The sequence below is a fragment of the Mesocricetus auratus genome, unplaced genomic scaffold (assembly GCF_017639785.1).
Source record: "Mesocricetus auratus isolate SY011 unplaced genomic scaffold, BCM_Maur_2.0 Super-Scaffold_100033, whole genome shotgun sequence".
In the NCBI taxonomy this organism is placed as follows: Eukaryota; Metazoa; Chordata; class Mammalia; order Rodentia; family Cricetidae; genus Mesocricetus; species Mesocricetus auratus.
In genome coordinates this window covers 8,380,419-8,406,831 of record NW_024429213.1, presented here as the reverse complement: position 1 = coordinate 8,406,831, position 26,413 = coordinate 8,380,419, and the positions used below count along the sequence as shown (strand labels likewise).

At 41.2% G+C, this 26,413-nt stretch overlaps 1 protein-coding gene across 5 annotated transcripts in view; it reads left to right on the top strand.

Annotated features, from left to right (window-relative positions):
* Positions 1-15,229, top strand: part of Usp9x (ubiquitin specific peptidase 9 X-linked) — a 130,130-nt gene extending 114,901 nt beyond the window's left edge. For 3 of the 5 annotated variants that reach the window (XM_040733714.1, XM_021233253.2, XM_021233252.2), the window contains 8 exons: positions 753-882; positions 2,868-3,053; positions 3,433-3,653; positions 3,742-3,830; positions 6,710-6,866; positions 7,285-7,545; positions 8,895-8,990; positions 11,340-15,229. In XM_040733714.1, the coding sequence (XP_040589648.1) occupies positions 753-882; positions 2,868-3,053; positions 3,433-3,653; positions 3,742-3,830; positions 6,710-6,866; positions 7,285-7,545; positions 8,895-8,990; positions 11,340-11,477 (1,278 nt within the window). In that variant the 3' untranslated portion in view covers positions 11,478-15,229. The remainder of the gene's footprint in view (positions 1-752; positions 883-2,867; positions 3,054-3,432; positions 3,654-3,741; positions 3,831-6,709; positions 6,867-7,284; positions 7,546-8,894; positions 8,991-11,339) is intronic. The other 2 variants (XM_013120866.3, XM_013120864.3) reach the window with 1 other exon arrangement.
* The last annotated feature ends 11,184 nt before the right edge of the window (positions 15,230-26,413 follow it).

Below are 26,413 nucleotides of genomic sequence, written 5' to 3'. Positions count from 1 at the left end.
CTGGAACTGCTCTGTAGACCAGGCTAGTCTCAAACTCATAGAGTGAGTTCTCTGCTTCCAGAGTGCTGGGATTAAAGGCATGCTCCACCACCACCTGTCTACCAGCCCTATTTTTTAACTAGCTTACATAATAGTATTTCCATGTGAGATTTTCATATCTTATTTTGGTGGGGTTTTTATGTGAACATTTTTTTGGTTTTAATTGCACCAAAGTGAAAAGTATTTAACTCAAAAGCAGGGTGTGGTGGTCCATGCCTGTAACTCTGCTACTTGGGAAGCTGAGGCATTGGGGTTAAGAGTTCAAAGCCAACCTGGGTTCTGTATATAGTGACCCTGTCTCAAAACAAAAAGGAAAAAGAAAAAATAGGAAACCTACTTGAGATCTTCATTCCTTTTGCCAAGAATCAGTTCTTTTAATAGTTGGTAACACAGGCCTACAATCTCAACCTCTTTAGAAGGTAAGGCTGGAGAATTGCAAATTCAAAACCAGCTTGGGCCAACTTAGTTGAGAGCCTTCTCTATTAGTAAGAAGAAGTATTGGGATATAGCTCAGTGGCAAAGCTCTTCTCTAGCGCTCTAGCATTAGCATACACAAGATCAATTTACTGGTGGTAGGCAGGGTGGGTAGAGTTCATGTGATAAGTCATTCCAGAACAGTATTCTTGTGTTCAACATACACATACATGTCCCCTTTTTACAGGAATATAATTATCTTTGTACTTTGCTTAGAATTAGTGTTTTCTCCTTTACAGGCTTATGACAACTTAAGCTTGAGTGACCACTTACTAAGAGCAGTACTAAATCTGTTGAGGAGGGAAGTTTCAGAGCATGGACGCCATTTACAGCAGTATTTCAACTTGTTTGTAATGTATGCCAATTTAGGTAAGAATTGAAATTTTCATGATCTCTGTTACAGTGTTATGTTAAATGATAAGGACATTCAGAAGGTCAAATGATGAAATACAAAGATTTTTTTTTCTTTGTATCAAACTTCCAGATACAGAATTTTTCCCCTGTGTGCCTCGTATTTCTCTGGTAAACACAAATGAAATTCTGTTAAATTTTGCCTCCTTAAGCAATGATACTGCATCTTTCTGCTTTATTATTTTATATACATTGGTATTTTGACTGCATATATGTCTGTATTAGGATGTTGGATCCCTTGGAACAGTGCTACATCTGTTTGACAGCTTCCGTTCTCAAAGTAGCTTGCTCTTTCTAATATTAATGTCACCTGCTCATTCTTTTTTAGTTACTACTAGATCTGTACTATTGTCTTCCACTCTTTTATTTTGTTGCAAAAGATTGAATTGGGGGAGAACACTTGTCTACCACGAACATGTGCATTTCCAGAGCTAAAATGTGGGGTTACACTTTTAATTTTAGCACTAGGGAGGCAGACTGATCTGTGAGTTTCAGACCAGCCAGAGTGACAAAGTGATTGTATCTCAAAAACAAGTAACATAATTCTTGGGTTTTGGTATTTATTTTAATTATCTTGGACAGGAGATACTTGTCCTATTATAATAGAAATATAAAAATTGCAAGCTGGGTAATGGTGTCACACACCTTTAATCACAGCACAGCAGAGGCAGGTTGATTTCTGAGTTCCAGGATAGCCAAAGCTACACAGAAAAACCCTATCTTGGAGAAGGAGTATATTTATGTATACATGTGTGTGTATATGTATCCATATCCAGTAAGTTGTTGTTATCACTACTGACCTTAAAGTAACTATTGACAAATTCTGTAATAGTGATAGTTCTATTTGACCATATTCAGAACTGATTCAGAAACTTAGAGAATTATTTTAATAATGTATTTAAAAGTTTGCCAAAAAAAACACATACACACAACCGGGTGTTGGTGGCGCATGCCTTTAATCCAGCACTCGGGAGGCAGAGGCAGGCGGATCACTGTGAGTTTGATACCAGCCTGGTCTACCGAGTGAGTTCCAGGACAGGCTCCAAAACAATACAGAGAAACCCTGTCTCGGGGGAAAAAAAAACACATACACACAACTTTTACATTGAAATTTGAGTTCTATGCCCAAGTAATACTTATGATTCATGGCCCTCTTTACTTCTCATTTGTCTCTGTGGTTGGTTGTGTTCTCCAGCCTATACTGCATATCACAACCCTATTTCTCACTTTAGGCACTCTTAGAATAGGAGCTACAGGCTAGTTCTCATCTAAACTTTAAATTTTCCAGGCTATAGGGTCTTCCCTGTCCTGTCTACATACTCAGAGTCAAATGGTCAATGTTTTGTATAGAATTCAATATTGAAACTGCTAAAGTGGCAAATTTCTTATCCTAGTTAAATAAGTCGGAGTCCAAGTAAAAACAATATGTAAGAATTTAACTCGCCAGGCGTTGGTGGCTCATGCCTTTAATCCCAGCACTCGGGAGGCAGAGACAGGCGTATCTCTGTGAGTTCGAGGCTGGCCTGGTCTACAAGACCTACTTCCAGGACAGCCTCCAAAGCCACAGAGAAACCCTGTCTTGAAAAACCAAAAAAAAAAAAAATAATTTAACTCATTCTCAGAACTCATGTGGGATATGACAGTTTGCCTGTAATTCCAGCCTGAAAAGGTTGAGACAAGGGATCTGCAAAGCAAGCTGGCTAGTAAGGTGAACTCTCTCTGCAAGTTCTAGTTCTGAGGGAACTTGCCACAGAGGATAAGGTAGAAGAGCTTTTGAGGAAGATTCTCAACAAAACTTTGGTCTTCACAGACATGTTCATGATGAATACACATAAGATCGAGGAAATGATAACTGCTGGTTTTCACAAAATTCTTTCCATGCTAATGTTTCCTTCCCCATTTTTCTCCTTCTCTGCCTGTTTCCTGTCTCTTTTTGACTATAGGAGTGGCAGAGAAGACACAGCTGCTGAAACTGAGTGTACCTGCTACCTTTATGCTTGTGTCCTTAGATGAAGGTCCTGGTCCTCCAATTAAATATCAGTATGCTGAATTAGGCAAATTATACTCAGTAGTGTCACAGCTAATCCGCTGTTGCAATGTCTCCTCAAGAATGCAGTCTTCAATCAATGGTAATGTATTCTTGCCAATAGTTTTGAATACTCTGGGTCAGATCAGAACTAGATTAAATGTAATACTGGAATATAATTAAATACAAAGTAAGGGTGTTAAGGAAGGTCCATGTTTGCAATATTTTATAATATTTGAAGTCCTGTACCTTTTTCACATGATTAATATGAGTCTTTTCCTGCTTTCTACTGGGTTAAATATGTGAAATTTTTCATGATTAGTATACATCATCATTGTAATGCATAGTACTGCTTTTCTTCATTATGCTTAGGAAACTTGGCCTCTACAGCTTACTTTTCTAAAACAAATTTATGAGGTTATCTGCATTGTTACTGTAGAGAAGCTTGTTGGTTGTTCATTGGTGACAAATCTGTATTGTAGGTAATCCTTCTCTTCCAAATCCTTTTGGTGATCCTAATTTATCACAACCTATAATGCCAATTCAACAAAATGTGGTAGACATTTTATTTGTGAGAACAAGTTATGTGAAGAAAATTATCGAAGACTGCAGTAACTCTGATGAGACCGTCAAATTGCTTCGCTTTTGCTGCTGGGAGAATCCTCAGTTCTCATCTACCGTCCTCAGTGAACTTCTTTGGCAGGTTAAGAACATAACCATTGCTAAATCTCTATGACTTGATGATTTGTTACCCATTTATCCATTACTCACTGTGTCTTCCCTATTTCTAGGTTGCATATTCCTATACTTATGAACTCCGCCCCTATTTGGATCTGCTTTTGCAAATCTTACTGATTGAAGACTCCTGGCAGACTCACAGGTAAATAGTCTTTTAACATTTAACTGAATGGGCTTTTAATTAAAACAAACCATCAATAAACTTTGTATACATAGGAATTCATTTAAGCCCAAGGATTACCAAGGACTATTTTACATTTAGATTATATTAGTTTTAGAACTAACCTCATGGCACAAACATGTAGTTACCTAAAGGTAGTCCTTAGGTAAGCAAAACATAGAGATGCATGCCTTTAATCCCAGCACTTGGGAGTCAAAGACAGGTGGATTTCTGCGTTCCAGACTAGACAGGGCTTACAGAGAGACTGTCTCAAAAAGAAAAGTAAAAAGAGACCAACCTTAAGGTCGGCCAGCAAGACTACTCAGTCGGTAAGGGTACACACACAGGAATGTGTTTGGTGATCTTAATAAACAATGTAGTACTAACTCATTAACATTGAATGTACAGCCAACAACTTACAACTCACACCTGATGTGAACTTTTCTAGTACACATTTTCTGTAAGATACATCACAGTTGAGGAATACTAGACAGCACTAGGGTATTTCAGTGCTGGCCTTCAAGGCCATTTAAAACAGCAATGAGGGGGGCTGGAGAGATGGCTCAGAGGTTAAAAGTACTGACTTGCTCTTCCAAAGGTCTTGAGTTCAATTCCCAGCAACCACATGGTGGTTCACAACCATCTGTAATGAGACCTGGTGCCTTCTGTCCAGCAGGCATACATGTAGGCAGAACACTGTATACATAATAAATAAGCAAATAAATAAATAAATCTTTTAAAAAAAACTAGCAACGGGGAAGTCGGGTGTTGGTGGTGCACGCCTTTAATCCCAGTGCTCTGGAGACAGAGGCAGGCGGATCTCTGTGAGTTCGAGACCAGCCTGGTCTACCGAGGGAGTTCCAGGACAACCTCCAAAACAATACAGAGAAACCCTGCTTCGGGAAAAAAAAAAAACAGCAAAGAGGATACTTGTTCATAGTTTGAAGGTGAAACAAGGTGGGGTCACTTTTGCTACTTCTGGGAAGCTTTTTATTTGCTCCTTTGTGCATGATTACAGGCAGCTAACAAAAGCACTTTATGTACTGATTTTTAAATTATCCATTCTTGGGGCTGTAGAAATGTCTCAGCCATCTTTTAGAGATGAAAGGTTCAGTTTCTAACACCCACATAGTGTCTTAAAACCCTGTCACTCCAGTTTTCTGGGATCTGACACCTTCTACCTGCTAAAGACACTAGGTATATATGTGATACATATATTGTAGTGTACCTTTCTAGTATTTTCCTTTTTAAAACTGTAAGATTGGTTAGGCATTGGTGGCGCACATCTTTATTCCCAGCACTCAGGAGGCAGAGGCAGGCGGATCTCTGAGTTTGAGGCCAGCCTGGACTACAGAGCGAGTTCCAGGGCAGCCTCCAAAACAATACAGAGAAACCCTGTCTTGAAAAAAAAAACAAAACTGTAATATTGTATAGCTTTTTGGAAGTGATGGCATATATGGATCCCAGCACTGTGCAGAGGCAGGTAGATCTCTTTGAGTTCTAAGCCAGCAAAGGCTACATAGTAAAATCCTTTCTCAAAAAATAGGGGGAAAGTGTATATTTTTATACATATAATATAATGAAAACATAGGTTGGATTAACTGTGAGAAATAATGTAGTCATTTTAACTCAAGCTTGAAAATAATCTCATAGAGAACAAATGAATCTCTGAGTTAGAGGCCAGCCTGGTCTACAAAGTGAGTTCCAGGACAGCCAAGCCTACACAGAGAAACACTGTCTTGAAAAAAAAAAACAGCAACAAGGAAGGGAAAGAAATCTCATAAGGGGTTTTTTGTTTGTTTGTTTGTTTGTTTGTGTGTTTTTAGCTCAATAAGTATTTATAGCATCTTCCCATATGTCCTGCATCACTAGACATGAGGAAGCAACACAAAGATAGTACTGCTTAAAGATGGTATTTGGGAAGCTATTGATATTAGTGGGAAAAAACATGATATGACAAAAGTAATGTTTTAGCACTTCATGCCAGTTGGCAAAAATGAAGGTAAAGGTGAGGGATGGCTTAGTGACAGCACTTATCTAATATGGGTTAGGCTGGCCCTCGCCCTCAGCACTGCTCCCCTTCAAAAAGAAAAGTAGAATTTATGTGTGATATCTTAGATCAAACAGCAAGAAGCCTATACCCGTTTAGACACTCTTGGTCCTTCCCCACCCCAGTAACCATTATCGTCTTTCTTCTGTGAGTTTACCTATTACCATTTTGCCAAAATAGTTATACCATTCAGCATTTTGTGTCTAATGCTTTCCTTCAGTGTAATGTTTGCAAGGTTCATTTATATTATAGCATATTGGTATTTTATTTCCTTTTTATGACTGAATGATAGCTTATCTTACAGGTATGTCATATTTTGTTTATTGGCAGGTAATGTCTAACAAAATAAACAGGCACTGGGCATGGTGCCACAAGCATGTAATCTCAGCAGTTGGGAGGCTGTGACAGTCAGATTGAGAGGTCAAAGCCATTCTGTGCTGCATAATGAGACCCTTTCTCAAAAACAAAAGACGAAAATAAAGCAAATTATTTACAACTATGGTATTTGTGAACTTGTTTAATTTTGTGTTCTTGAGTGTCCTGACTTTGCTTCTGGTAAAGTATGTAAACTTCATAACAAAAGCACTTTGAAAAGTTAGTAAGGGCACAGATTTAAGTCAGACTGGTTGGCAGCTGTATAACCCTAGGCAAGCAGTTTATTTTGTCATCTTCTCCAAGGTTTAATAGTAGCACTTAACTGTCAAGCACGAAAGAACTGAACTCACAAACATTTACTGGGTGGCATGTAATAGATAATAAAAGTTTGCTTCTATTAGATTTTAGAAGTTTTTATCTTCTGATTGTTTTTCAGAATTCATAATGCCCTTAAAGGAATTCCAGATGACCGAGATGGGCTGTTTGACACAATCCAGCGTTCTAAGAATCACTATCAAAAAAGAGCATACCAGTGTATAAAATGTATGGTAGCTCTCTTTAGCAGCTGTCCTGTTGCTTACCAGATCCTACAGGTGAGGGTGGTTTTCTTGTAATTTCATCGAAATTTCAATCAAGAGTTAAGATCCTGTTTTAAAGGATTAAGGCTATAGTTCCTGTGTATTATTACTGCTTACCCAGAATGTAAAAAGCTTTGGCATTAAATCCCTAGCACCACAAACAATAAGAAAGGAAAAATGACATTAAGATCCTGTTTAATCCAGGTATGGTGGGTGTACATCTATAATCCTAACATTCAAGGCTAAGGCGGGAAGATGACAGGTTCAACAGCATCCTGAACTGTATAACAGTTACTAGACAGCCAGGGCTACAAGACTCTATTTCAAGAAGAAAAAAGAACAGAATCCTGAGGTTGTAGGGTGATTACCATTTTAAGTTTTCTTTGAGATACTCCAAATCCTCTTACGTGTGTATATGGTTTTACTTTTGAAGGGCAATGGAGATCTTAAAAGGAAATGGACCTGGGCGGTGGAATGGCTTGGAGATGAGCTCGAAAGAAGACCATACACTGGCAATCCTCAATACACTTACAACAATTGGTCTCCCCCAGTGCAAAGCAATGAAACATCAAATGGCTATTTCTTGGAGAGATCACATAGCGCTAGGATGACACTTGCAAAAGCTTGTGAACTCTGTCCTGAGGAGGTAAAAAAAGCCACCAGTCTACAAGAGATAGAAATGGAAGAAAGCAAAGTAATTCTCTATTAGGCCACTGGTTATGCATTAATAGTGTTATTTCTTTTTGTTGTTTTGATGGTTTTTTTGTTTGTTTTTGGTTTGTTTTGGTTTTGGTTTTGGTTTTTCAAGACAGGGTTTCTCTGTATTGTTATGAGGCTGTCGCTCTATAGTCCAGGCTGGCCTCGAACTCAGAGAGATCCACCTGCCTCTGTCTCCCGAGTGCTGGGATTAAAGGCGTGCGCCACCAACGCCAGGTTTGTGTTATTTCTTAAAGGCTTCACTAGAGTTGTGTTTGCCTTAATATTTAGTGATATGTTAATGAGGGTGTCTCTTTCAGGAGAAATAACTGTGCTATAACCTCAGAAATGCATTTCTAATAGAATCCGAATTAGGAATCTTTAAGCCTTTATGCGTATGAGTGTTTTGTCTTCGTGTATGTCTGTGTATCATGTGCCTTCCTGGTACTCATGGAGGTTAGAAGAAAGGATGTTGGATCCCCTGGAGCTGGGTCCTCTAGAAGAGTAGCAAGTGCCTTTTACCTCTTGAGTCATCTCTCCAGCCCTATCCCCCCACCCCCTTTGACATTCATTTACTCTGTATGTGTGTGCACATGTGAAGGTCAATTTTTTCAAATTAAAATATAACCACATTATTTCCCCCCCCTTTTAGGTACTCCTACTTCTGACTCAGATTTTTTCTGTGTGTGTGTGTGTGTGTAAAATTTCCCTAAATCTACAAATAACCTGCTCAATGTGTATAGTTACTTATATGTGTATTACTTTAGGACTCACCATTTGGTATTGGGTGACTCTTCCCTGTCTGGGGGATATAATTTTCCTGCTTTCAACATTCTTTCTTTACCTATAGTTCTCTGTCTAAGCTTGAACTCTCATGAGTTTTCCTCTTTCCATGTTAGTAAATATATTGGTGTCCCTGTTTAGGCAGCCGTGATGTTGAAACTTCATGGATGTGGCTTCCCTGGCATTTCTAGGAGAGGAGACAGAGTCTCACAAGAGACATCATGTTCCTCTGACTCTTATAATCTTCTGCCCCCTCAGTGATTTAGGGAGGTTTCCTGAGCCTTAGATTGCAGGAATTACTATAACACAGTTTTTGTTTTGGTTTGGTTTTTCAAGATAGGGTTTCTCTGTGGCTTTGGAGCCTGTCCTGGAACTCAATCTTGTAGACCAGGCTGGCCTCAAACTCACAGAGATCACCTGCCTCTGCCTCCTGACTGCTGGGATTAAAGGCGTGTGCCACGCCACCCGGCTATAACACGGTTTTTAAAAGTTGTTCCTAAGTCAACAGGCAAAGTCAGCAGTGAATTCGATGTTACCTGCATAATTCTTTTTCTTTAAAATTAGGAACCAGATGACCAAGATGCCCCAGATGAGCATGAGTCACCTCCACCAGAGGATGCCCCATTATACCCCCATTCCCCTGGATCTCAATATCAGCAGGTAAACGGGGAGTCAGATAGTGGGGTTAACTTCTTCAGTGGTTCTCAACCATCCTGATGCTTCAACCCTTTAATACAATTCCTCAAGTTGTGCTGCTCCCCATCAGAAAATTATTTTTGTTGCCACTTCATAACTGTAATTTTGCTACTGTTACGACTCATAAATATCTGATATGTGACCCCTGTGAATCAATTGGACCACCCCCAGGGGTTGCAACCACAGATTGAGAACCACTGCTCTAGAACCAATTTCTTGCTTAATTGTAAAGGATGACTTTTTACCATGACTGTGAACTCAGAGATATCTGAACTAACTCTGGGTACATCATCAAAAGAATGCTTGGAGTGGGGTCATAGTGCAAATTTAACTTGCCTCAGTGATGCGGTTCCTTTACCAGATAGGTATGTCTTATATAGAGTGTGAGTAAAATTGCATGATTTTTCTGAGCAAAAAAAATGATAATCCTTTCTTAGTGTGAAGGATTATGGTGACACTCCTTAGGCTAAGACTGCAAGTGGATTCTGAAAACACAAAGATATATGGCAATGAAATAATGTTGCTTAATTACCTGGAATTAGGTTGACAGTAAAAATTAATGGGGAATTTGGCATATTTCTACAGGTGATTAATTGTCAAATTACAAAAGTAGGTAAAGAGATAATATCCTAAATGGGAACATTCATAAAATGTGGATGTGACCAAATGTTTTGAGGTGGGAGTAGTACACAAATGGACATCGGTTCCTAACACGGTACAAAAGCGTTAGAATTCATCAAGAGTATATGACTTACCTTTAGTCCCAGCACTCAGGAGACAGAGATGGGCAAATATCTGAGTTTGATACATATTAAGAATGTGGTCTTTTGGGGAATAGGGACTTGAGATCTGTTGACAGTCTGTAAATTCCCAAGTGTTGCTGGTCTGCAAAGCATGCCATGAGAACAGCGCTGAAAGCAGCCTTATATTTTAGGGTATAAGTGAAACCACAAAGAATGATTAGTGCTTATTTTCATAATCTAGAATAATAGAACATTAAGCCTAAAATCTTGGCCTGGCTTTTGGGATTATAAAGAACCTTACCCTGTCAGGTTCAGGCATTTAAAAAGATGAAAAAAAATTTGCTGCGGCACATATCTGTAATTCCACTACCGGGAGAGGTAGAGACAGCATGGCTGACAAAGTGGGGTTTTTTTTGTTTGTAGAGACAGGGTTTCTCTGTATAGCCCAGGCTGACCTCTAATTCAGACATCCGCCTACCTCTGCCCCCTGAGTGCTGGGATTAAAGGCTTGAATCACCAGGCAAGGCAACACAGTGGGTTTCAAGGCCAGCTCATATATTAATCTAGCCTGGTTACTTTTTCTTCAGCCTTGTTGTGACTTCAGTAGCATTAATAGTTAACATTAATAATTCTGTCTGTATAAGCAAGTGCACCTGTGGATTTCAGGTCATGGTTAAATCAGGTTTATCCTGTGAAAGAGACAGCATTCATCATGTAGGCTAGCCCTCACATCATTCTTTATGAAAACTAAACCAAGAATAGTAATGGGGAATTTTAATTTGTCAGGCTTACACCTAAATTTTTGGCACTAGGGTGGTAAAATGGGTCAGTGGGTAAAGACTCTTGCCATACAAGCCCCACCTGAGTTCAGTCTCTAGGACCATTACAGTAGAAGAAGATAACTCCTTCACATACATTCTATGATATATATACCTATACATGTACTAATAATGGCATTTACTTTTTTCTTATTTAATGTCTATTAATAGTCTTTTCTCAGCATGTATAAAATGAGCTGGAAGCCCTGGAACTGGAGTTAAAGATGGTTGTGAGCCACTATGTGAGTGCGGGAAATCAAATCTAGTTCCTTTATAAGAGCAGCCTGTGCTCTTAACCACTGAGCTGTCTCTAGTCCCTAAATTTACATATTTGACACTAAAAATCACTTTGGACAAAGATTTATACAGACCTACCCAGTCTTTAGGGTCCCAAAGTTTGTATTTACCCGTAAGGTTTTTCTTTTTCAACCAGTTTTCATCATTAGGCAAGTGTGTTTAAAGGTTAATCCTAAGAATAAAACAAAATGTTGCATTGCCACCAATTTCAACTCATGGTTTTAAAGTGTGCTTGCTGTTGGATAGGTTTGTTTTTTCCTATATCTATTTTGTGTTTAATTATGGTATTGTATATATATTCAAGTGAGTGTCAATTGCAGAGACTCGGGTGTCAGATCTTGTGACTGGAGTTATGTTATAAGCCACCTGACATGGGTGCTGTGCACAGTGTTAACCTCTAATCATTTCTCCAGCCCTGGAAAAATTATAATGCACAGAATTCTCTTGTCTTTCAGAATAACCATGTGCATGGACAGCCATATACAGGCCCAGCAGCACATCACATGAATAACCCTCAGAGAACTGGCCAACGAGCACAAGAAAATTATGAAGGCAGTGAAGAAGTGTCCCCACCTCAGACTAAGGATCAGTGAAATGCACATATTAACTGGTTCCATCAAGACTGTGCACCCAGGCCTTACAGTCCAATTTTTTCTGTATCTGGCTAATATTTAAAACTAGAAAAACTATTCCTAATCAACATGGAGAGGAGAGTTTATTCACTGTCTTATCTGCAGAAATATGCTGTCAATATATAACCAGCCTGCAGTGGAAGTGTATAGTGTTTTGTAATAAATGGCCTGATGCTAATGTGTAAATGGCAAAGGTGTATATAGTATATTAATGTTTGACTGTTAATTCTTAAGCAAGAAACTTTTTTTTCCTTGATGAGACTCACAGATCTACAAAAACTACATTAATTTTCTTGTTATACCCACTGCACTCTGCAGCCAGTGTTGCCTACCTTGTGGCAGTTGGATCACCTCCTTTACAAAAACAAAAAGTAAACCAACAGCAACAAAACAACCCATTCATGTCACACCAATAGTTTCGTGTTCGTTCTTTACCACTGGAGTCAATTTTATGAGCAATGTAAGGCTGGTTACCTTTTAATTATTTGGTTGATGTGGAAAATTGGTGATGTACTATGTTTCTAGATCTTTTTCATTGCCTTTTTATTCTGATGTTAGGTTAATCACTTTGAAGCTATAGATATGCTGTAACATTTAGCATGGCTTCACACAAGTTAGTGTAGCCAATGAGGAAATATTACCATAATGACTGCAGTTGTCCTGACATGGAGGCTGCATTGCTCGGAGCTTTCCTTCTTAAACCCTAGACTATAAAATACAGGCTGAGGGGATAACTGTGGCAAGCAGGCAGTTCTCAATTGCACACATGTTCCTTCTCGTTTGACAGTGCAGATCTCTGGGTAAAATAAAGAACACTTAAATTTACGATTTAGTGGTAGGAATTTTGAAAGATTTTAAAACATGCAAAAATTTGCTATGCCAGGATGCTGACTGGAGCCTAGTAGAAGACTGTATTTGGTGTGCTTGTTTTGTTCTTTGGTAGAGCTTACTAAGTAACTCTTAAACCGTCCTTCTGCTGGACCCCGGTGATGCAGAAGTCAGAACCCCACAGTCTTTGGAGTACCTCTGCACCAAGATGTCTGACTGATTCTCTGCTCAGTCATAATTTTACTTGAAAGCAAGAATTATCCTAGCTCCTTTTCCATTCCAAAAATTTTAAACATTCAAAGCAGGGTTTAATTTAAAAATAAAAAAATTACTGGTAGTTAATATAATTGAGGTATCACAATTTTAGAATAAACAATTTGAATGAAGATAAAGGAATTCATCAGTTAATACTGTATTTCAAAGACAATTGGTGACTTGAATGTGTGTAATTTTTGGAAACTGTCTAAAACCAAATACCCCTGCAAACAGATACAGCCCACTCTATTTAAATATTTTGCTGTTTTATTTTATAGAAATTATTTTGCTGAATTCGCAAATAGAATTTGATTTAAGAAGAACTTTTGTCCTGTGGTGTGTTTGGAGTTTTGGTACCTTCTTTTTATCCCTCTTTTTTTAAGACTGCATATTTTGTGCACAGAAAGATTGGCTCCTTACTAAAGACTTGGAGAACAGGCTGTTGATGCTGTAAAAGTTCCCCTAACAATCAATCTTGTACTTTTTGTATTTTTTTTATATACGTGTGTATTTAATGAGCACAAGCTTGGTTGTATTTTTTACATTTCAGTTGATAGGAAAATGTTGGCAGGCTGTAGTTGGCACTGGTCAAAGCAGAAGCAAAATTGAGCATTCATGTTATTTTGTGATTTAAAAGGGGCAGTATTTAAGATAAAGCTTTGGGTATATTATTTGCAGTATTCCACAGTCCTGCTTCTAGGCTTCCTGTAATTTTAGCAACTTTTGACACTAGACAGATTCTGTTTACATCAGATTTTGCTTTTTTTTGTTTTTGGTTTTGGTTTTTGTATTGCTGGGGATTCAGGGCCTCAAGCACTCCAGGCAAGTGCACTACCACTGAACTGCACCTCCAGCCTGAATTGAAGTTTGAGCAAAGGTTGTACAGTGTTTGCCTTTCCAACTGGAAGATTTCAAAGTTCCTCACGTAGTGAAATAGGTTAGCTTTGTTTGGATGAGTAACTGGTACTAGTTACATTATCTTACCATCTGACAGACAAGTTGATATTTTCTGCTCCTTAACAATGAAATTATGAAATACATAAAACTTAGTGACTTCCTAGATAAGAGAAAACTTGACATTTTTCAAAGGCTGTGAATTTTTTGTCATGGGGGGATTCCTCCCTTCCCATTAGTTGCTTTGAGTGTATATAAGCCCACCAGTTCCTAATGAGGGCTTCTGAGTCATGTTTCCCTCCATTTGAGGTCTGTGTTGTGACCATGAGTGAGGGAAAATGAACAGAGTTATTTTTGTTTGTTTGTGCAAATTATTTTCTATATTTAACTCTTCAAGCATTAATGTATAACAGGAAATTTTAAGATGCATGTTATTGTAAGAGCAACATAGTGGTGATTTTGAGGTCTTTCTCTAAAACAAGTGGCACGTTTTAAATTTCAAGTCTTAAAGTGCCTAAAAATTATTTGATTCTCTCAACTAATTCTTTTGAGCCATATGTTTCCTCCTTTAAATGTTTGTTGCAGAATCACTAGTCTTCCTTTGAAAAACTCCCACGTTTCTAAATGGCATGATTACTCTATTGAAGACAGTAGAATCTGTTAACATAAAGGTTGAAGAGATTTTAGTTGTGAAACTATATGAACTGGGACTTTGCCCAGTCGGATCTAAGTATTTCCATGTACAACTTGGTAAACACCATATTGCTGCTGTTTCTAAGCCCTCCACCAAACAAATTCTCATGTTCAGCGTCACAGAGGCAGAAATATAAACATAATCATATTTGGGCTTTGTTTCTTTTCATTGATTTTTCTCAGTGATAATCTCCCAGCTTTTTTGTCTCAGCTATAATTATACAGACCTAGAATTATTCAAATGTTTTCTATTTTCATGTTTATCTTTTATTAGTGAACATTAACAACATAAGTCTTTAATCCTCATTGGTTAAAATGATGAGGAGCCTTTTTTATTTGAATTACTTTTATAAAGGAAAGTAACAGTCTGAATATTCAGGTGACTACTTTGGAATAGTTCTTCGGGTTTTTATTAGTATTTTTTCCAGGTTATGTTCTCCCATGGACTATTTTATTTTGTTGATTTTTTCTGGTTAATTTGGTGGCTATATCCTGCCTTATTTAGAATTTTAGAAAAATTGCCTTTTGGGGGATAAGTGCCCAGTTTTGATTTCTAGTTTGAAGGTACGAGGACATACAGACTGCTGATAAAGGAAAACAGCACCCTTTGCCCCAGCTTTTGTGTTACCAACAAAACCATTCTCAGTACTGGTTTTATCATAGGGCCCAACAAGAACTGGTCCTGCACCTACCTGAGTGTTGCATATTGAAAATAAGGTTTCGGGTGTGATAAGTCACTACAAAAGTGCTGAATGTATTAAGAACTTGCTGCCGATTGTATTTCTAACTTATTTTGTGTTTGCAGAAGTATGTAGCACTTGTCCTCCAAACTTCCAGGTGTAAGGGGGAAGGTGAACCACATTTTAAAGTCACTTAATGAGTGCAATTTTTTTTCTTTTGGAATTGGGGTTCCCAAAAGGAAATTTCACCACCCAAATCTCACATACTTCTTAGCCTTTTACAAGCCAACAGACTGACATAAAAGATTGTCCGCAGTTCGTAAGATCTAGCACATATACAAAATAAAACTTTATAAATTAAAATTTCTGTTTTTCTTTTATTTATTAAAATAGGGTTTCTAAGACCTAAAACCCATTTGCCCCCTATATTGCTAGGGGTGGAATGCAGGGCCTCAAATATATAGGCAAGTGCTGTATCACTGAGCCACATTCCTGGCCCCTGAATTGTTTTTAAGAGGAATGTTGATAATAGGTCCACCCAGCATGTCTTCATGTCTGACGACCTGAACAGTGGGTCTTGATTTTAAATCTGGAAAGTCCCCTGTTTTGAGGGGTAAGTTAGTGTGAAAATTCACTTCAGCATTTCATCTGTTCCTTTACAATGTCTGTAAAAGTACATTTGACTTCTACAGAGCCTATTGATGCTTTCCCAAAGTTGGAATACTTCAAGGATAACTACTAGAAAAGGAATTTCAAATAATCCTCACATTTGTTTTTTTATTAGAACACAGTCTGTAGCTCAGGCTGGTCTGGAATTCCCTCTGTAACCAAGGTGACCTCAAACTATGACCTCCAAAGTAAGTGCCAGGTAGCCAAGTATATATGATTTTCTGGTTCCATCCTTCCCATCCCATTTTTTTGTTTTTGTTTTAAGAACTGGAGCAAAGTATATTGGTATGTGTGTGCCTGTGAATCTACAACTTATGGGCAGGATCTAGAGTTCAAGGTCATCTTTAACTATCAAATTTGAGGCTAGCCTGGACTAAAAGACCCTACCTCAGAACTATATAAAACCAAATCAAATATAGAATTCTTGCCCTTTTGGAAACTCCGATCTGACAGTTTCTATTTGAATTTTAATATCTCAGCTAAGTATTTGGGACAAGAAGTGCTCAACATCAGGGGCTAGGGAGTTACTCGAATTGGATAGAATCTTGAGAATGAGATCCTAGTGTAAACACATAAATGCACAGTATGAGAATAATTCCATATTTGCAATAACCTCTTGCATTTGACTCTGAGGTAGGTTGGTGTGGGTGGTGTTAGTTTGCTATGCTGGGCATAGAGCCTGACACTAGACCAGCTATCACTGTACTACTAAGCCATCTTCATTCTAAAAATTGAACATTTTAAAAAGATATTCCTGGGGGGGGGGTGAGACAGTGTTCTCTGTGACTTCGGAACCTGTCCTAAAAAGGACAGGAAAGGAATGGATGAGAACAGCAGTAAAAATGGCAAACAACAAGATGGTTTCTCATCAAAGGTCCCTGAAAGTGGTTTTCCCTCTCTTCACTGGTATCTGAATTGGTGAGACATGTCCTGAAGCATTACAAAAGTTATATTTAAAAGGAATGTCGCTGGTTGGTGATAGCACACGCCTTTGATCCCAGCACTCAGGAGTCAGAGGTAGGTGAATCTCTGAGTTCAAGGCCAGCATGGTCTTCAGAAAGAGTTCTAAGACAAGTCTCCAAAACTACAGAGAGACCCTGTGTCGAAAAAACAAAGGATGGTAGAAGCCTTCATGTTGGTATACACCTTTACTTCCATTAATCAGGAGGTTCAAGTAGGTGGATCTCTAATGTTGAAGCCAACCTAGTCTACAAAGTGGTCCTAGAAAGACAGAGCTATGTAATAGACCCTGTCTCAAGATACTTTTTTTTTTAAGTGTACTGTATGTTTGGGGGAGGGGTATGTGTATGCTACTGTGAACTCATGGAGATCAGAAAACAACTTCAAGGATGTCGGGAAGTCAGTTCTCTCCTTATACCATGTGGATCCTAGGAACTGAGCTCATTTGTCAACTTGGCCGCAAGTACCTCTACCCCCTGAGCCACCATTTAAGGGTTTTTTTTTGTTTGATTTTGGGGTTTTTTTGGGTGGGGCAGGTTTCTCTATGGCTTTGGAGGCTGTCCTGGAACTAGCTCTTGTAAGTCTTGAACTGGCAGAGGCCTGCCTGCCTCTGCCTCCCAAGTGCTGGGATTAAAGGCGTGTACCACCAAAGTCCAGCTAAGGTTTTTTTGTTGTTGTTGTTAGTTTTTTTCTTCTTCGGGTTTCTCTGTGGCTTTGGAGGCTGTCCTGGAACTCGCTTGGTAGTCCAGGCTGGTCTCGAACTCACAGAGATCCGCCTGCCTCTGCCTCCCAAGTGCTGGGATTAAAGGCGTGCACCACCAACGCCCGGCCTAAGTTTTTTTTTTTTTAAGATTTATTTATTATGTATGCAATATTTTGTCTGCATTCATATTTGCATGTCAGAAGAGGGCGCCAGATATCATTACAGATGGTTGTGAGCCACCTTGTGGGTACTGGGAATTGAACTCAGGTCCTCTGGAAGAGCAGTCAGTGCTCTTAACCTCTGAGCCATCTCTCTAGCCCCCAGCTAAGTGTTTTTAAAGTACAGAATGGACTAAAAGCTGGGTGGACTAGGCAGTGGTGACACCTTGAGTCCCACCACTCTGGAGAGGGGCAAGTTAATTTCTCTGAATTCAAGGCCAGCCTGTTCTACACGGTGACTTCCAGGACAGCCAGAACTGTTACACAGAGAAACCCTATCTTGGAAAACAAAAACAAACAAAAAAAGCAGGATGTGGTGGCTCACATCCCTAGTTCCACCTCTTAGGAAGCTAAGGCAGGAGGAAGATTATCAGGGTGAGTTCTAGGCCAGCCTGGGCCAAAGTGCTAAGATAATGTCACAAAAAGTTGTAAGTACACACAAAGCTGGAATCCAAAAAACAGAATGTCTCATGAAATCACCAAATACTGAGGTCTGACATGAGGTTGGTTTAACAACAGCTAAAGGTGGGAACTGAAGATTTGGCTCAAGTTGGGAATACCTACTGTTCTTGCAGAGTTTGGTTCTCAACTTGTATATAGTCAATCACTAGTAGTCAGGCTATTCTCATCCAAGATAAGGAGACCAGGATGAGTCCCTATGAATCTGAAAGTTTTATTGAGCCATACAGACCCAGCTGGGGCCATGCACTCTTATAGCTGCAAGTCTAGAGGTGGCCCCAAGTTGGGGTTGGAGGGGAAGAGTTATGTTATTTTCCCCTTTGAATCACTTCATCTTTTTTGGTGGTGGTTGGTTAGTTGGTTTTTTGAGGCAGGATCTCATTTCTGTTTGTTCTGGAACTGGAACCTAAACCAAGAGTTGGCCTCTAACTCGTAGAGATGTGCCTACCTCTGGAGTGCTGGGATTAAAGTCCTGCATTACCACAGCCCTGCTGAGCAAGGGGTTTATAAAGGTAAAAACCACAAGTTTGGTACATCCTGTTGACATAGCTTCAATGGCTGTTAGCAAGCATGACAGGATACGAACTTTTAATAAGAATAGGGCACAGTTGTGTCACCATGGTATTTGTGTTTGATCAGGGAGGGAAGCAGAAAGCCTGTCAAGTGCCATACATGCCCGAAGGTCAGGCTGGCCTCAGTTTTAGCCCAAGACTGGGTCAAGATTTAGCAAATGTTTTCTCACTTCATACAACCATCTATAAATCCATGAGCACCAGGCACATACATTGTACACATACATACTTACACATAAATAAACCTAAAAACACTTTAAAAACCAAAAATTAAAGGCCGGAAAGATGGCTCCACAAGTCAAAATGCTTGCTACCAAACCTGGAAACCTGAGTTCTGTTCCCAGGACCCACAAGGGTTAAACGAGAAAACCAACTTTCCCCAACAAGTTATCCTCTGGCCTCCACATGCATGCTTCCACACACTCACAAAAAAAATTTAATTTTTTTACAATAGACTAGGCTAGTCTTGAACAATAAATTATGTGAGTTATTTTTTTTTCTGGGATTAAAGGTGTGTGCTGATGCCACCACCCAGATAGCTAGGTTTGTTTTCAGTGTTCTGAATTTGTTTTCTGATGTCTGAAATTGACATTCTGTGACTAAATTAAAAGGAAACTCAGCCTAGCCAGAGGGTCATGTCTGAATCCATGTCCCTACCGCAGCTGGAGTCTGTGTTGATGCCCACTGGAGTGCTGACCTCTCCCCCCTCTCGAAGGCCAATGCAAAGGGAGAGCTTGCCCCACCCCTCACCATACACACAGAGTTGGCCTGGCTCTTACCTGACAGGGGCAGTCCCAGTGGAGGCCTCTCAGAATAATATACTCCATTCTCTTAAATTATACTCTGCCTCAAGTTCAGGCACAGCAGCCCATGCCTTTAATCTCAGCATGTGCAAATTCAAGGCAAGTTTGTTCTATGTTGTGAATTCCAGAGTAGCTAGAGCTATATAACAAGATCCACTTTGTGTGCATGTGTGTGTACATGAATCAATATCAACAATTCCTTACATTTACTGTGAACTTTCACTGAACTACAAATTTGATGTGACAACTTTGAAAACAAATCACTTCCTTTTTTACAACTCTTGAACTTGAGCCTCGTTTGAAAAGAAGCACACTGGGGGCTGGAGAAATGGCCCAATTGTTTAAGAGCACTGACTGCTCTTCCAGAGAACCCCAGGTTCAAATCCCAGTACCCACATGGCAGCTCACGAATGTCTATAACTTCATGATCTAACACCCTCACACAGACATACATGCAGACAAAACACTGATGCACATAAACAATAAAAAAAATTTTAAAGAAAAAAGTACACAGAAGTCGGACTGAGAGACATAGTGTCCCATATCTGTGCTCCCAGCACTGAGGAGTCAGAGGCAGGTGAATCTCTACGATGTTGAGGACAGCCTGGTCTACATAGAGTTCCAGGACACCCAAGGCTACAGAGATAGACCTTGTTTCAAAAAGAAAGAAGCCAGGCATTGGTGGCACACACCTTTAATCCCAGTGCTCTGGAGGCAGAGGCAGGCGGATCTCTGTGAGTTTGAGGCCAGCCTGGTCTACAGAGTGAGTTCCAGGACAACCTCCAAAACAATACAGAGAAACCCTGTCTCGGGGGGAAAAAAATAAGGTGTAGGTCAGTAGCAGAGCTCCTGTCTAGCTTGTGCAATCCCCACCATCACAAAAAGGAAAAGAAGAGGCTGGAGAGATGGCTCAGTGGTTAAGAGCACTGACTGCCCTGAGTTCAATTCCTAGCAATCACAGCCATGATGGCTCACAGCCATCTGTAATGATATCTGGTGCCATCTTCTGGCATTCAGGGGCACATGCAGGCAGAACACTATGCATAATCTTAAAAAAGAAAAGAAAAGAAAAGAAATTCTAATTAAACCAAGCATGGTGACACACAAGTTTAATTTCAACACCCAAGAAGCAGAGGCAGTTGAGTTTGAGGTCAGCCTGGTCTACATACATATCGAGTTTTAGGACAGTCAAGGTTATTACATAGTGAGAGAGCCTGGAGAGAGAGAAAGAGACAGAAGTGGTATCTGAGTTCCAGCACTTGGAGGGAAACAAGAGAATCCCTGGATTTGTAGGTACAACTTTGAGACTGCTGGGCAATAGACCTACAGATGGTATCTTCTACCCCAAGAGTTCCCTTTCAGGCCCTTGAGCCAGGGTGCACAATCTCCATTCCCCTGGACAGCCTTCTGCCCTCCATTGTTCTAACGAAAAGACAATGTGTTTCTGTAGATGTCAGTCTCTTTATTTTCATGCTGCTGCCTATGTCCTCCACCAATCCCGACTGAACAGCTAGAGCAGTGCCTCGATAGAGGACAGCCGATTATGCCTGGTTCTTGGGTCAGCTTACCTCAGAATATGTCCCCCAGGACAAAATACAAAGCTTGCTTATTATTAACTCCTCTGGCAGTGACTGTCATGAAACACGAACAGTTCTTTGCTGTAAGGAGCAACAGAGGAACTTGCTCTAGTGCTCGCTCAGGAGTAACTGTGGCACCTGCTCGTGAGGTGTGGTTGTATTGTTGAGACACTGTTTCATGGAGTTCAGGGTGACCTTGAGCTTCTTTCCTCCTGCCGTTCTTCTCGGCCCAGTGCATGGATGATTCTGTCTGAAGATCCATCAAATGGTTACTGAGGGAGGTACATGCTTGTAACCCCAGCAACAGGGAGGCAGACACAGACAGATCCCAGGAGTTCCTAAATCAGCCAGTCTAGGCATTTGAAGAACTCAGGGTCCTAGATAGATACTGCCAAAGAGTAAGGTGGAGAGGGTGAAGAGACGGCTCAGTTGAGCCATTTGTGACCCTTGCAGAACCCAGCACCCACATGGGGAGGGAGGCTGACAGACAAGCCCTCAAATGCTCAGAGATCTAGAGAATATGGCATTTAAAATGTTTCATTTAAAACTTTTTAGAACAGAGAGACAGGCCAGCTGCTGGCCCCACACCATTTCCTCCAAGAGTGATGGGCACTGAAGAAACTCCACCCACAAAAGTGGTAACACTAGCCACTGAGCAATCCTGCCTTTCACCACAACAGCTGCAAAGGACTCCAGATCATGGACAAGAGGACAATGGAATCGACCTTCTCCATGTTGCTTGGACCAACAGTAGACAAGTCTTCCTAAAGTTTCTAATCCACAGTTCCCATGCTATCTGCAGAAGGCAGGTGTCCTTAAAGTCACTACCCTCAACAACTATGGAGGAACTTGGGGGTGGCTGTACATGCAGCCAGCTAGTAAGTCTCTGTTATTCTTTAATCTTTAACTCAGGGGAACTGGAAAGATGGCTCAGAGGTTAAGAATACTGGCTGCTCGGGCTGGAGAGATGGCTTGGAGGTTAAGAGCACTGACTGCTCGCTCTTCCATGGGTCGGGAGTTTGATTCCTAGCAACCACATGGTGGCTCACAACCATCTATAATGAGATCTAGTGCCCTCTTCTGGTGTGCAAACATACATGCAGGCAGAACACTGTCTACATAATCATTAATTTAGGGGCTGGACGTTGGTGGCACACACCTTTAATCCCAGCACTCAGGAGGCAGAGGCAGGTGGATCTCTGTGGTTCTGTGGCAATCCTAGTCTACAGAGTGAGTTCCAGGACAGCCTCCAAGGCCACAGAGAAACCCTGTCTCAACATCCCCCCCCTAAAATCATTAACTCGGGGCTGGAGAGATGGCTTAGAGGTTAAGAGCATTGATAGCTCTTCCAGGGGTCCTGAATTCAGTTCCCAGCAACCACATGGTGGCTCACAACCATCTACAATTCAATCTGATGCCCTCTTGTGGCCTGTAGGCAGAACCAGGGCCCTCGCATAGCCCATTTCTAATTTCTGCACGGCGGGGGCGGGGGATGTATTCCCTAATTGATTTCCCTGCCCCTGTGGAATTCCACAGCATTTGCATATGGAATGAAAATAAGAGAAGCCCCTAAGTAGTGGTCCCCCTTAAACTAGTTTGCACTAGCTCTCACCTGGGAAGTAAAGCTTGCCCCTGCTGTAGACAGCGAAACGGGCTCTGATCTTGAGGCAGGGTATAGTAACAGGAAAAACTAAGGGACACCTTGGGATCTAGTTTGCCATTCCTGCTGAGTCAAAAAAAAACGCAACCGAGGGTTTGTGAGTTGGCTCAGCTGGTAAAGGCGCTGGGCACCAAACTTAATGACTCACATTCAAGCCCCAGGACTCACATGATGGAAAGACAGAATGCAGACTCCCACAAGATGTCTTCTTACCTCCACACACATTCAATGCCACGTACTCTCCAATACATATATATGTGTGAACACACACACAAAATAAACGCGAAAATTAAAAACCAAGCCAAACAAAAATAAAACAAAGCAAAACCCTGAGCACACTTGACGAAGCTAAAATTGAGTATAGAAACACTGAAATGTTTTCCTAAGGACATCTCAAAGAGGCTAAAAATAACAAATGAGGGGCTGGAGAGATGGCTCAGTGGTTGAGAGCAGTAACTGCTCTTCCAGGGGTCCTGAGTTCAATTCCAGCATCCACATGCAGCTCACAGCTGCTTTTCTTTTGCATCAATGCTAGGATAAAGCTACAAGGGGGTCCTGCGTGGGGGTCCATGGCAGATTCTATGGCAGAGCTTGAGTGAGAAGTTTTATTAGAAAGGGGAGGGAGGGGGAAGGAAAGAGAGGTAAAGAGACAGAGAGGACAGAAGAGAAGAGGGAGACAGGAGCAAAAACAGGAGAGCAGAGAGAGAGAAGAGCAGGAAAGCAGAAAGAAGAGGAGAGGCAGACTGGGCATTGGTGGTGCTCGCCTTAAATCCCAGCACTCGGGAGTCAGAGGTAGGTGGATCTCTGTGAGTTCGAGGCCAGCCTGGGCTACAGAGCGGGCTCCAGGACAGGCTCCAAAGCCACAGAGCTGTCTCGAAAAACAAAACAAAACAAAAAGCTGGGCGTTGGTGGCGAACACCTTTAATCCCAGCACTCAGGAGGCAGAGGCAGGCAAATCTCTCTGTGAGTTCGAGGCCAGCCTCGTCTACAAAGTGAGTTCCAGGACAGATTCCAAAACAATACAGAGAAACCCTGTCTCAAAAAAAAAAAAAAAAGAAGAAGAAGAAGAAGAAGAAGAAGAAGAAGAAGAAGAAGAAGAAGAAGAAGAAGAAGAAGAGGGGCGGAAAGAGCAGAAAGAGCAAGAGAGCATAAGTGGGCACGGTCTTTCTTTTAAAGGGGTCCTTTGCAACTGCACAGAGACTACACAGCCATGGAACCCTGGGCTGACCAGGGTACTGCCTGAGTGCATTCTGCCAGGTGGCAGGGGCAGGCCAGCATAATGCCTGAATCCTTACAAGAACCATGGAAACTCCTGTTCTGGGGATCTGACACCCTCACAACAAAGCACATGAAATAAAGTTAAATTTTAAAAGAAAAAAATAAGGAGCTGTGTTTAGTTAGGTAAAACTTTGAGTTTTACTATAACAGTACTCCTTTCCCATCCCTAAACTTAAGCTGCACCAAACCACAATAAAGTCACGTTACAAAGAGAACTTTTTTCTTAAGCAGGGGCTCATATACAGCCTGACTTTTTTTTTTTTTTTTTTTTTGTATTTACGAGACAGGGTTTCTCTGTATTGTTTTGGAGGCTGTCGGTCCAGCCTGGCCTCGAACTCACAGAAATCTGCCTACCTCTGCCTCCCAAGTGCTGGGATTAAAGGCGTGCGCCACCACCGCCCTGCTACAGCCTGACTTTTGAAAGACCTGAAGTTATCAGGCTTCAGGCTGAATACCCCCGGTGATGTCCTGAGCTCAATAACCAGACAGTTGGATGCAAACCGCAAGAGGTTTATTGTTTACACAGGCGTCTGTGGGCGATGAATAATCGATGAAGAGACAAAAATGGAACTCAGAGGCAGGTGGATGTCTGAGTTCGAGGCCAGCCTGGTCTACAAAGTCAGTTCCAGGACAGCCAGGGCTACACAGAGAAACCCTGTCTTGTAACAGGCGCTGGACCAAGACTCCTAGAGTCTTGCCCAGGTCGTTTTACTTTAATCATATGTAAGCAAGCACAGCACAAGTTTGGAAAAAGATATTCAGATAACAATTAACTCAGCCCCAAGTGCACACTTTAAGACAGGTCTACACTGAAATTCTTTACTAAGTACATCAGACTTCTTTCACAAGAATGGCTACTGCTGTTCCCAAGATTTAGGGTCTAGGGAGCTTGACTGAGGTAAACAATGCCTGTGGTGTCAGGGTTGGCCCGGCCCTAACGTAACATAGATGTGGCTTATGCTGTTGTAAAGCACAAGTGGCCTCACTCTGAGAGTGGGTTTCGTGGTGTAAAAGCAGTGCTCACGACTCAGGGGAAAGGTCCTAGGTAAGTAGAAACAAATTCTGGGAAATACGAGCAGAGCCTGTCTCATCAGACAGCAAAGGATCACCAGGTGCTAGAACTACATCATTCCAGAAAGAGCAGCTACGCACCTGATTCCATTAGAGGCAAGTTGTGTTTTACCTTCCCGACTCCTCCAGTGCTTCTCCGTGTGCACAAGGCTTTTTGCCCTTTACATAAAGTCAGAGTTGATTGTGTTGAAAGACCTGAAGTTATCAGGCTTCAGGCTGAATACCCTGGTGACGTCCCGAGCTCAATAACCAGACAGTTGGATGCAAACCGCAAGAGGTTTATTGTTTACACAGGCGTCTGTGGGCGATTCAGCAGCCTTAGCTAACTGAACACGCCAGCCCTAGGACAGCTTTCTTTTTATATGCATACTTTTGGCAAGCAAAGTAATAGAGGTATTGTAAGGAGTGGAGCTACTACAGGTGCAGATCTGGGCAAGCAATAGGGGATTGTCAGAAGCGCAGACATAACTCATCCTCCCTGGAGAAACCACAAGGTCAGATGTACACTTATCTCTACAGCCTGCCGGTCTCCTTCGTTAGCACTCTGGACCAGATGTTCTTTCTCATCAGACCTGGTTCCCTGTCCAGGGGAAGGGACCTTGGGGAATTTTCCACTGAGGCGACCTTCTGAGTCTCAAAAAGGGGGTGTGTGTTGAGGTTTTTCACTTTCAACTTGCTATGTATCAGAGGATGACCTTGAACATCTGATCCTCCTGCCTCCACCTTCGGCCTTCATTACCACATCTGCTTTTACTGGGTGCTGGTATCCAGCACTTTGTACATGGTAGGCAAGCATTCCATTACGTGAGCTACATCTCCAGCCTTGAAAAGTCTTTTTTAAAATATTTCTTTATTACTTTTTTTGTTTTTCAAGACAGGGTCTCACTATGTAACCCTGGTTGTCCTGGAACTTACTCTGTAAACCAGGTTGGTCTCAACCTCATGGAAATCCTCCTGCTATTACCTCCTGAGTTTACTTATTTTTTTTTAAAAAGATTTCATTTTTAATTATGTGTATGTGTGCCTTGGTGGGGGGGTAGGTGCATGAGTGCAGTTGCCCTTAGAGGCCAGAAGGGGGCATTGGAGCCCCTGGAACTGAAATTACAGACTCTTGGGAGCAGCCTGACATGGGTACTGGCAAACAGCCCAGGGCTTCCAAAAGAGCAGCAAGCTCTCTAAACTGTGGAGTCATCTCTCTAGTCCCACTTATAGTTAAAGAATTTCCAGGGCTAGCTGGGCGGTGGTGGCGCTCGCCTTTAATCCCAGCACAGAGGCAGGAGGCACAGGCCAGCCTGGTCTACAGCGTGAGTTCCAGGTTTATAGCCAGGGATACACAGAGAAACGCTGACTCCAAAAACCAGTAAGAAAAGAGTAAACTAGCTCATATTTTTAACATAATTTTAAGAAATCTTTATTTTTTTTATTTTTAAGTGTGGAACTGTACTGTCGTGCGCACACACATGAGTTCAGGTGCCCATGAAGACAAGACTACAGGTGGTTGTGAGCCACCTGACATGGATGTTGGGGACTGAACTTGGGTCTTTTGCAAGAGCAGCATCCATTTTTAACCTGAGTCA